The sequence below is a fragment of the Symphodus melops genome, assembly GCF_947650265.1.
Source record: "Symphodus melops genome assembly, chromosome: 3".
Taxonomy (NCBI): Eukaryota; Metazoa; Chordata; class Actinopteri; order Labriformes; family Labridae; genus Symphodus; species Symphodus melops.
In genome coordinates, this window is record NC_136693.1 from 30,740,425 (window position 1) to 30,752,489 (window position 12,065).

The 12,065-nt window shown below is 48.2% G+C and overlaps 1 protein-coding gene across 1 annotated transcript; it reads right to left on the reverse strand.

Annotated features, from left to right (window-relative positions):
• Positions 1-1,491: 1,491 nt before the first annotated feature.
• On the reverse strand, positions 1,492-11,653 carry LOC306821823 (aminopeptidase Ey-like). The gene is made up of 21 exons (XM_079340404.1): positions 11,601-11,653; positions 9,521-10,211; positions 8,465-8,607; positions 8,249-8,388; positions 7,409-7,535; positions 6,627-6,781; positions 6,441-6,554; positions 5,672-5,815; positions 5,434-5,499; positions 5,287-5,352; positions 4,947-5,119; positions 4,734-4,810; positions 4,513-4,646; positions 4,390-4,445; positions 4,169-4,316; positions 3,998-4,089; positions 3,359-3,469; positions 2,584-2,751; positions 2,373-2,513; positions 2,178-2,259; positions 1,492-1,713 (listed from the first exon to the last, which is right to left on the reverse strand). The coding sequence occupies exons 2-21, from the start codon at positions 10,123-10,125 to the stop codon at positions 1,558-1,560; spliced, it is 2,898 nt and encodes a 965-aa protein (XP_079196530.1). The 5' UTR covers positions 10,126-10,211; positions 11,601-11,653; the 3' UTR covers positions 1,492-1,557.
• Between the last annotated feature and the right edge of the window lie 412 nt (positions 11,654-12,065).

Sequence of the window (12,065 nt, forward strand, 5' to 3'; positions counted from 1 at the left end):
GAGAGCTGTCAGAGAAGCTTCAACACATGTCCTCCACGTCTGATCACAGAGGAAGAGAGCAGCTCTCTGATTGGACGTCTGATCACAGAGGAAGAGAGCAGCTCTCTGATTGGTCCTTTAATGGTTAATGTGTCAGCAGCATGCTGCCACTTTCTGAGACATTAAAAACACTTTATTTAAAGGCACACAGAGCAGTAAATGAAGGACAGTGCAGCTGTCGAGTTTAACTGAAGATAAAGATCAGACTCTGTCGCTCAGTTTGAGGTTATTAAGGGTCAGTTTCTGAAACAGCTGAAGACTTTTAACACATCCAGACTAAAGTAAACAGAGCAGCTGTCAGCAGGACCATGAGGTGCTAAACAGGCAGCACATCCCCTCTAAAGTCTTTAAGGAAAGACCCCCGCTGAGACCTGCCACCTTGTCTGTCCTGTGTAAACATGGCCGCTTGTTCATTTCCCAGCAGTGGTGTTCAAACTCTGTTTTCTTGCGTTAGAATCGCTCACAGGCAACAGATTTTTTTGTTGTAATATTTTATTGTGAGGAACTCTTCAAAAACAACTTAAACACATAATAAATATTTGCAGTGTTTCAACTCACAATCAAAATGTTCACAATAGAAACTTCATTGAAAACACGTCAAATACTTTGATTTTTCCTTTTTCTGTTTTTTTATTAACTTTTCTCTGAATCAAACCTGCAACGCTTTCTGTGTTTCAGGTGATTAAAGGGTTAAACAACAGTCAAGCTTAAAGCTTCATTTTCAGTTATAGAAAATGTGGAAAATAATCAATGTTGTTAAAAAATGAATTGCACTGAACATTTTGTATTTGCTGATTATCTTTCCGTCACTTGTCATGGTTTGGTTTGGTTTTATTTATTCCCTCGTGTTTTTCCTTGTTACTGTGTTCCTGCCTCTCTGGTTTCCCTCCTGTGTTGATAGTTTCCCTTGTGTGCTTTAATGTTTCATAGTCCTGTTTATGTGTTTCCTGCTTCCTCCTGTGTCACCTGAACGTTTATTTCCTGTTTTAAGTCTCGTCTTTGGTGTTTCCTGGTGTTTTTGTATTATGTGGTTTAGGTTGTGTTCTAGTTGTCCTCAGTGTTCTGCTCTGTTTCCCTCCTGTCTTGAAGACCCTGATTGTCCTCACCTGTCTCGTTAGTCTCACCTGCGTCTGATCACCCCATGTCCATTTAGTCTCTGTGTTCGTTCCCTCATGTTGTCGGTTCATTGCGGTTTCTCAGAGTCTTTGGTCGGTGTCTTTTGTATTTTGTCCTGGTATGTGGTTTGTCTCTACTCTCTGGATTTTTGGACTTTGTTTTGGTGTTTCTTCCCTTTTTGTTAAAATAAATAATGTAAGTTTTTTCTGGGTCCTCCCTCCCTGTTCCCTCAAACGTCACTAACATGACAAAGAAAACTAAAAGGACCAAATGTCCCCCGGGCTGCAGTTTGGACACTTCACTGATGCAACAAACATTTCCACACACAAACACAGATTTAGTATTAAATAGTCTTTATTCAATCAAAACTTTACATCTTAATAATAATAATAAATTCATGTTTTAAAGAGGAGAAGAAGCTTCGCTGGTGAACCAGGCCAACACAGGCTCCTTGTTCATCTCCACCCACTTGATGTTGGCCTTTGTCCTCTCCAGAGCCTGCTCCAGAGACGCAGAGGCCGAGCCGAAGTTCCCGGCGTCTTCTTTGAACTGCAGCAGCTGGAGGAAGAGGAAGAGGAAGAGGACGAGGAAGAGGAGGAGGAGGAGGAAGAGGAGGAGGAAGAGGAGGAGGAAGAGGAGGAGGAGGAAGAGGAGGAGGAGGAGGAGGAAGAGGAGGAGGAGGAGGAGGAGGAGGAGGAAGAGGAGGAGGAGGAAGAGGAGGAGGAGGAAGAGGAGGAGGAGGAGGAGGAGGAGGAGGAGGAGGAAGAGGAGGAGGAGGAGGAAGAAGAGGAGGAGGAGGAGGAGGAAGAGGAGGAGGAGGAGGAGGAAGAGGAGGAGGAGGAGGAGGAAGAGGAGGAGGAGGAGGAGGAAGAAACGTTGCTTTGACACGGTAAAACTGTAAAAGTGAAACTCAACCAGAGTGCATGTGTGAAAACATGAACAGCTTTAGCAGCTACATGATAAGATTTAAAAAGCTGACGTCCTGCAGGTGTCCAACAAACAGAAACAATAATGATCTGTACCTGTTTGTACTCGAACTCAGAGGAGAATCGTTTCGTCACTCCATCAATCAACCGTCCAAAGGAAAACGATCCACCGCCATAACTGAGGAGAAACACAAGTTGGTGTTATCTGTTAGAAACATCTGCTTTACATGACCCCCCCACCCCCACCCCACACACACACACACACACACATGTGCTTCAGCAACAACTCACTCGTTGAATATATGGTCCCAGTTAGATCTGATAAAGTCCCACGCCAGAGGCTGCCCCACCGAGTTTGCAGCGATATACGTGATGGTGAAGGTCGCATCCTGCTTACGGATCTTCTCCGGGTCCAGACAATACTCCAGATACCTGCAACACACTCGCAGTGAGGACTTGCTGGTACACGTTTAACACAAACAGGATCCTGAGTGTCGCCCACCTGTTGAGCAGCCACGGCTGCTTGGTGCAGGACAGAGCGTGCATGAGCTTCTCCGCCTCGGAGGCGATGGCGGCCTTCTTGTACATGGACCAGGCAAAGTCCCACTCCTCCACCCCTCCTGCTGCGATCGCACTGCAGTACACGGTGGACCTGAGGTTGGGACTAATGCTGCAGCAAAGCATCAGGAGCAAAGAGTCAGAGACTCAGGGAAGATGCATGGACAGTCTATAAAACATGGACGTCGTCTCAGTGACCTCTAAAGCACATTTATGAAGCCAAAGGAGAAGAAGAGATAATGTCCTCCTTTTTGTTTCCCCTGCAGCTTCTGCTTGGTCGTCGTAGTTAAATCAGTTTCTCTGCAGGGTGGAGTGGATCGGTGTGGGGGGTCGTGGGGTCACCAGGGAGTGACGGAGAGGCTCCAGCAGAGAAGGGATCCTGCAGCTGAGCAGCATGCAGTCCCTCCAGGATTTCACACACTTGTCTGATTTCATGGCAGATTTTCCAAAATAAATTGCATGTTGTGACGTTTTTAGCTGTTTTTTGCAGTTAAATTGCGACGGGAAGCAAAAATTGCAAAATAGTTGTGATCTTTTTTTATTTTCTTGCACAAACTTTGATGTGATTCAGTGATATTTTATGTTTTTATATATTGGAGCCAGTCTGGACTGAACTGCAGGTTTTTGATCTGATGGTAAAAACGTGGAATTAAACCTACAGGATGCAGATATGAGACTTTTAAGAGATGTCGGAAAGAATAAAAGGAAAGTTAGCGTACTTGTTGGTTTCTGGGTTTGCCATCCACTCTCTGAACCAGCCGGTGGTCAGCTCCGTGCAGCCTGCCACTCCTGTGCTGCACGCAATGGAGATGGCGTTCACCTGATTGTACCTGGACGGAGGCAGGAGACGAGAAGAAGAAGACTGAACTCAGAGTCTGAGAGCGTGTCCTCGTGTTTGAGCTGAACAGATTCCTGACTAAACAACATGAAGCTGACTCAAAATGTGCTGCAGCTGAAGCTTGAAGATGGAGAGGCCAACATCGACCCCCGGTGGTCTGAGGAGAAACTGCGGCCCTCGGCCCATCAGTCAGTGTGAACGTCATGAGCCCAGAGAGCATCTTTGAGGTCTTAGAGGAAGTCTACACACACAGAGCTGCATGCTCGTGGAGACGGAGCTTAGCGTTAACGCGGAGACGAAGGAGACGTTTGTTGCTGATGTGATCGAGAACGATTGATGCACCAAAAACTGGGCAGGTGGTCAAAACCCTCTCAGTCAGTTCAGTTTGAATTTAACATGCTGACAAACTCTACGCTGCTCCTCCTCATTGTTGAATCACAGCGGGAGGACGGGGCTGGAAGGATCTAAAGTCCACGACAGGAGGCGAGGGGAGGAGCTTACAGATGTTTGGTGAACTTACTGCTCGGTGTGTTTATCTGGGATCTTGGTCCAGTTGGCGGTGAGGTCTTTGAAGTGATTAAACAGAGGAGTCACCTGTTTCTTCAGGTAAGCCTGAGGGAAGGAAATACACTTTTTTAAAACTGCTTCATTTTCACCTCAGCTGGAGTCATTAAGACGTGTGGACGCCGACCTGCATGGGTCCGTACACCTCGCTGCGGTCCAACATGAGGAAGAAGTAGTTGAGGTTGCGACTGGCTGTTTCCCACGGCATGTACTCCACTTCTTTAAGCAGGAACTTGGTGGTGCTCAGAGCCAGAGTTGTGTCCACCATCTTCGCCCTGAAAGAAACTCAGGCGTCACTGAAGCTGTTCTCTGGACGTCCGACAGACGCGTTAATAAACACGGCCTCACCTCGCCAGGTTAAAAGCATCGTCGATGATCTGAGCTCGGTTGATCACTGGGATGTCCTGAAAGGTAAAGCGAGACGTTGAGTTTGGGAGCGAGGGAGGTCATTTAGAAACCCAGGCGACGTACCTGATGCTTGGAGCTCAGCTTGGACAGGAGACGCTCCCAGTTGTCAGAGTCGTAGTTGACTCTGTAGAAGCCCTTCATGTCGATGTTGGCCACCAACCAATCATTGGGACCGAGCTTCATGTCTGTGTTTGTCGCTGTTTGGAGGGAAATATAAACCTTTTAAAAGGCCAGCTCGTGGTGTTATAGCGAAGCTTTGAAGGTGCAGCTGAGTGAAAACGCACCTTCTTTATCCACCAGCCAGTACTGCTGTTCAGCTCCTCCAGTTTTAATCCAGGTCACAGGGACGAACCACTCGTACCTGCAGCATCCATCCAGCCACACACACAAAGAAGCAAAGGGTGTAAACCTAACACACACACACTGTATGTCCAGGATGTTTGCTTGACAGACCTCTCCTTCAAACCTCTTTAAAGAATACAGGAATGTGTTCGTACCCAAAGGGCGAGGGTCTCCCCACCACAGACTCTGAGTCCAACAGGAAGTGTTTCTGGCTGATTCTTCCAGTCTGGCTGTCGATGGTGACCACGGGGAGTCCCATCTGCAGGATCCAGCGGTTCATGATCTCCTCCACGGAGTTCGGCAGCGAAATGCCGGCTGCGTTCACGGCCTGGAAGAAAACACGGAGAAGTCAAAGCATACTCCTCCGAGGGGAGCAGTGACGGGGGCGAGCTAACTGAAGCTAACTTTCTAAATAAGTTGAGATGTGGAGTGTCTCCCTCTGACTGACCCTTCTGCAGAAAGAAAGCCGTGTTGGTGAGGACGCAGCCAGCTTACCATTTGCAGATGTTTCCAGAGGTCGGTGTAGACCGTGTTCTGATATTTGAACTCCTCCAAGTACGACTGCAGAGAGAAAACAACACTGTGCTTTCAAAGCGACACATTGAAATGTTGGTGCGTGTTGAACACACGGGACGTACTCACCTGCAGTCCTTTGGAGAAGACTTCCTCTGTGATGAACTCTGACAGCATCCTGAGGACTGCAGCTCCCTGTGATGGACGAGCACATCAGATGTCATTAGAGGAGTGTGTTAATGAGGATCACAGATTCATTAGCAGCCTCATTTAATTCTGCATCGTCTGAAGGGAGTCACACTGAGAGTTTAGAGGGAGGTCAGTGTGAAGAGAACGAGGGGAGGCACGTCATGTGGTTAAACGCCACCTTGCTGTACGTGATGGAGTCAAACAGCTGACTGATGTCCTCGGGTTTCAGGATGTCTTCCTCTTTGGACGAGAGAGGGTGAGACGAGGCCAAAGCATCGACTCCCATCACACCGATGATCTCATTCAGGACGATCAAATCTTTCTGGGAAACAAGCAGAGACCAGTTTGAGTTGAGTGTCACATTTTCAAAGAGGTTTCAATTCATATTTAAATCAGTGTCGTCTGCAGGCGGATTGTTATTGATCTTCAATTTGTGAACAGAAATGAGACATGAAATGAGCAAAACTAATCACGCTGCAAAAAACGTAAATACTGACAAAAGGAGTTTGTCTTGTTTTTCATCACCCACATTCACTTGACTTAAACATCTAACTTTAAGATATAAGGAGGAAACAATAAGGCCAGAACTGCTTCTGATCAGGAAAAATATCGATCATTACAACACGCCACATTTATGTGAAAGAACAAATCAACCCCCCCGCTAAAATCCCTTCGCTGCATTTTTACTTATTGCAGCAATTCAGGATCTTTTTTTTTTGCTCTCATATGAGAAGGCCCCGCCCACTTAGGGACGCCGCGTGTCATCACAAGGACACCAACAACCTGTCCAATTGTCTTCAGCTTTAAAAGAGGAAGAGATGAAACACCTGAGGCAGCGCTCGTCTGCAGCTCGCCGTCTCACAGACTCTCGCTGGGGATGGAGGAGGAGCATCCCAACCTCAGTCTGGAGTCTTTAAAGCAGGTACAAAGTAAAAAGCAGAGCTCACCATGTTCCAGTCAGGCTCAGCGTAGTTGGCTCCAAGATACGAGACGTAGGTAGCAAAGCCTTCGTTGAGCCACAGGTCGTTCCACCACCTCGTCGTCACCAAGTTTCCAAACCACTGAAAGAGCAGAGCGTCGAGTTATTTCTGCCGCAGATGTGAAAGTGTTGAGCTGCAGTGAATCTCTGGTACCATGTGTGCGAGCTCGTGTGAGATGACCGTGGCCACCCACTCCTGGTCTCCGTTGGAGGACACGTTAGGGTTGAACAAGAGGGCGGTCTCTCTGTACGTGATCAGACCCCAGTTCTCCATGGCGCCAGCGCTGAAGTCAGGAAGAGCGATCTGGTCTTTAAAAGAACAAGGACAGAGGACAAGGTCACACACCATGTCTACAAACCCCATCCTCTCCGTCTTCTGCCTGCTCAAACAGGCCGTTTGGAGATGTTCCCTTCATGACATCACAAAGGGCAGTAGCCCCTCCCCCAGGTGGGTGACACTCCCACAGCTAGGTGTTTGTTCTGCCCTCTGAGTCTGCCTTCTCACCGTAAACAATAGGACATGGAGCCAGAAAGCAGCGAGTACACCCGAGCCCTTCCAGAGAGGGGGCGTGGTCAGACACAGCTCATTTACATATTTAAAGCTACAGACACAGAAACAGCCTGTTCTGACTCAGTTACACCTTTTTGCCTCGAGCTCGGTTGAGCCAAAGTTAGAATGAGACATAATTTAATGACCAGAGCTTCACAGACCAGTAGGGGACGTGACTGAGACTACGTCCATGTTTCATACAGTCTAAGAGATGAATGTTTAGCTCAATTAAAAGTCATGTTTTAAGTCCTCATCTAAACCGTTTGAAAGAGTGAAATCAATAAACGAGTCGTGACTGATTAAACAACTTTTGAATAATCTAACACAGAAGTTTCCGGTCATTCGTCGTCCTCGTGCAGGTGTGCAGGTGTGCACATGGCTCTCACCTGACTTAGCGAGGGGGTACGAGGAGTTGTAATAATTCTCAAAGAAGGTCAGGATGGGTCCGGTCTTCTCCAGAGCGTAGTCTCCCTGACCCTCCATGATGGCCTTCTTACGGGCCCAGATCCGGATCTGGACACAAGACAAAACATGCAGTGAGTTTTGGGTCCAGCAGGGGGCGACATAGGAACACAGCAAACAGGCCTGTCACACTAAACTGAACTTTAAGGTTGCATTTCCTCTCCCTCCCTCTCTCTCTCCTGTTCGCTCGCTCTCGGGAGTGTGTTCTCACTTGTTTCCTTGTTTGTGTATAGATGTTGCTGATTGGATCATTACTGCCCTCAGCTCTTCGTCGTCTCGGGCCAGTTGTGATGACGCCGAAGGTGAAGAATTAGACATATATTTAAGCATGTTGTGGGATGAGTGCACGTCTTCTTGGATAACTGAGCAGGAGAGGGAGCAGTGACGTTTGGAGTCTCACATAAACTGACATCATCGTCCTGATTGAGCTGTTAAATAACATGATCATGATCAGAGGTGATAAGAGTGTCACGCCTGTTTGCCTTTTGGTAAATGGATTTGAGCTCTTCTAGTCTTCTGAAGTTTTTCACTGACACATTCACACACCGACAGCGCTGACGTAGTGCCTTGCCCGAGGACACATCGGACATGTTTCTGCATGTTTTTGTCTTTGTCAGAACTGGTCCACAGACACACACACACACACACACACCTCACTGACTGTTTAAATAAAGGGGAAGCATGGCTTCAATCATAAACAGTCAATCAGCATCATTTAAAGGCTAAGTGTTCATTCCTGACTGAGTCATGTGACGTGTGATTACCAGGACGTCTGCACCAGGTTTCGACCCAATGAATCCGAAGTCGCACACAACGAAAGCCAGCAGGTAGGTGGACATGATCTCAGTGGCTGCAAAGCTGGTCTGGACTACGTCCATGCCGTCCAGAGTGACGTTAACGGGCTCTGTGAGGGGACAGAGACGTGTTAAAGACATCTTAAGATGGCCGTCGGCGTGCATGTAACTCAAACAGAGACTTGCCGTAGTCCATCCCGTTGGACAGAGCCACGGTCCCGTGCGGGTGCAGCAGAGTCATGTGGAAGACGGCTTTCATGGCGGGCTCATCGAAGCAGGGGAAGGCCTTCCTGGCGTCCGTCGGCTGCATTTGAGTCGTAGCCACGATCCTGACGACAGAGAAGAGTTACTCATGATGAAGAGGAGGACTTTCACCTGTGCAGGTGATGACATGACGGGACGTGTGACCTTCTAGTCTGCAACACGACCCTGTTCATCGACTACAGACAGAGTCTTACAATTACACTGCAAAAACTCAGATCTTAGTATCTAATTTAAAGTCACAGATATCTCATCACTCATCTTTAAGCTTCCCTCACAAATCTTCATCAACAGCTCGTTTTAAGATTATAAAGCAAAGTCCTGAAATGCTTTTAAAATTCAACTTTTTGCAGCCGAGAACACAAGATAATCTTTTATTCATCTCACAAGTGGAGAAATTTAGTAAATCCCACAGTGCAAAATAATTAAAATGGATTAAAATATAAGTGTAGAAAGAAAAAACATGCATCAAAACAAAAACCAAAGAGCTCGTAAAAAGGACCGAGACGATTCACTGTGAGTTTCGAATCTCTGGAAACACGACTCAAGGTTCAGATCCCAAAGATATGACGGCACAAACAGAACCATAAAGTCCTGCAGCCTGCACGTGTCATCCCATAAACAGCCTTTATTTCATTATTGGACTGTGTTTACTTCCTGTTTACTTCCTGATGTGCACTTTTCTAAATCACTGAGATTATATTTATTTTCTCAGGTGAACACTGTGCGCTTCCTTACTTATCCACCTGCTTCAATCCAAAATAAAAACACAGAAGGACTCTGAGAGTATCTGCTTGGTTTCCACTTCCTGAACTTTGAGCAGCAAAGCAAAAGTTATTCCTCTTTATTTTGTTATGTTTGAAGCAAAAGGTAGAAAAGAGACATATCTGCGAATGTTTATCATCTCAAACGTGTCTGGACTAAGTTTCCTGAAGTTCTGGTCTGGTTTACATGAATGGAAAGGAACCATAAACTACGTACTTCTTAACTCCATCTTCCATGTATTCGCTCCTGTAGAATCCTCCCAGGTCGTCCGCCAACTCTCCCACAAACTCTGTGTAGAGTTGGTACGTGCTGCCGGCCTGCAGCGGCCTCTGCAGCTGCACCACCAGGTACTGTGTGGGAACCTCCAGCCAGGTGGCCTTCAGGGCCGGCGCAGCGGCCCCGCTGAGGCCTGTCAGCTGGGCGTGGTGTCCGTCGAACTTGGTGAGGTTCAGCTTGTTGGAGTGGATGAGGATGAGATCCGTTTCCTTCACGCATTTGAAGATCACGCTGGACTTCCCGAGGAAGACGTAGAGGCCCTCTGCGTTGGGCTCCAGCCGGGGCCACAGGGTCACATTGTAGGAGACGGGGACGAGGGAGTCTGGGAGTCTGTAGCGCTGCCAGGGTTCCTTGGGCGTGGAGGGCGTGGTCGGGAGTGGGGTGGCGGTCGTGACGGGGCCGGGAGTTGACGAGGATGTCCCTTCATTCTTTGACTTCTCCTGAGCGTAGACCACAGACAGCGCGATGATGGTGGCCACGGCAGCACAGGCCGCCACCACACAGGTCACTGCTAACGCTTTGCTCAGGTACACTCCTTTCCCCATGACTCCACCAGACAAGAAGACAGGAGGGCAGCTGTGGATGCTTATTTATGCCCGGCCCTTTCAGCCCAGAGTTAATGGTTGACCTCCTGGACATGGAACAGAACACAGAGTCCAAAACACAGAGTTGTAAAAAGCTGTTGAGATAAGTGAGGATCCTAATCTGTGACCCTTAGACCTGCATGTGTGTGTGTGTGTGTGTGTGTGTGTGTGTGTGTGTGTGTGTGTCTACACACTGCGAACATCAACAACACACTGCACGGTTGTGGTTTTCAGAAACGTTCAGGTTCTAGTGGTTGAAGCCCGGTTCAGTTCAGTCAGAGATCTAAACAGGATTTGAACGTGGTTGTTACGCAGCAGGAAAGACTGACCCATGCAGAAACTTTAATTACATCATTATGTGTCTGAGGCACGACAGGAAATGGACGTTTTTGGCAGCGATTAGGCGTCATGACTGAGTCAGAGCGGTGCCTACAGGGCGCTGAAGAGGCTGCATGTCAGCGCCGGTCCAAACACCAGGTCTGTTCAGGTTAGAGAGAGAGAGGGGGGCCAAAACCTGCGTCCTGCTCTCGAGGCCCCCAGGCTCTGTACGAGGACCCCAGCCTCTGTACGAGGGCCCCAGCCTCTGTACGAGGACCCCAGCCTCTGTACGAGGGCCCCAGCCTCTGTACGAGGACCCCAGCCTCTGTACGAGGACCCCAGCCTCTGTACGAGGACCCCAGCCTCTGTACGAGGACCCCAGCCTCTGTACGAGGACCCCAGCCTCTGTACGAGGACCCCAGCCTCTGTACGAGGCCCCCGGCGCCCCCATTACCTGCTTTAACACCAGTTTTTAGGTTGCAGCTTGTCTCACTGTCATCCTGCGTTCTGACAGCACGGGACGCTTTATATCACGCCGCATCGAGCGTGATCCTACACGGGCGGTCCACAGCTCGGCCTCTGGCGTGACACAAGTCAAAGCTCATGATATGGACTTTATTTATGCAGCGTTATCTGCAACAGGCTCTGCTGAGTGAGAACTGCCAGTGTCCTTCCTCTTTCTTTCTTTGTCTGTGTGACTGACAGAAACACGACGACAACAGAGTCTGAGGAGCGCTCGCGTCACATGCTGTCAGGGCACGCGGGCACATTGGTCCAAAATAACCACAAGCCTCACCAGAACCCGCAAGAAAGACTTTCTGAGAGGCTGCACGGTCCGAGGCGAGGCGTGACCAATCACAGCGCCAACGCTCTGCTTGATAACAATCTGCTGGTGAGATGAAGAGTCACACCCCGTCCCCTAACCATGACCCACAGACTCGCACCATCAGAACACTCGTCTTCTTTAACTGTTACCTCACAGTGTAAGTTATGACTTTAATGTCAATCATTTTACCTGAGAAGCCTCTGAGACTTAAAGGACGTCTGAGAAGAGTTTCAGACACACTGAGAGCAGAGCAGCAACAAACACTTCACCTGTAACCACGGCGTTCTCTTACCTGCTCTCAGATTGGACCCCGCCGAGTCACACGCCCTTTTACTTCACTTGTGGTTTGTTGACTTGGATTTTAATCTGCGCTCGCTTCAAGCACATCGACCGCTCTCTCTCTCTCTCTCTCTCTCTGTGAAGTCAGACCAAGTTGGGACTGAAATCTGTTTTTATTCAGCAGGTCATGCGATGTGTCACCGCTGGTCCAGGATGAGTGTTTGAAAGTGATGCATGATACAGGATGTTGTAACCGGCGGCGGCTCTTTAACTCGTCGGGTCTTGTCTTGAGAGGTTTGGCAGTTTTGATTGCTGGAAAAGATTTGTTTTTTTTTTGGGGGGGGGGGGGTCGGGGGGTTAATATTTAACTCAACATTTGTGTTTTTGTTTTTCAATGAAAGAATTGATTGTTCAATAAAATGATTCAAACTTGATTCTACTCAAAATCTTTTGATGGAGATTTTTAATCATGTTTTTT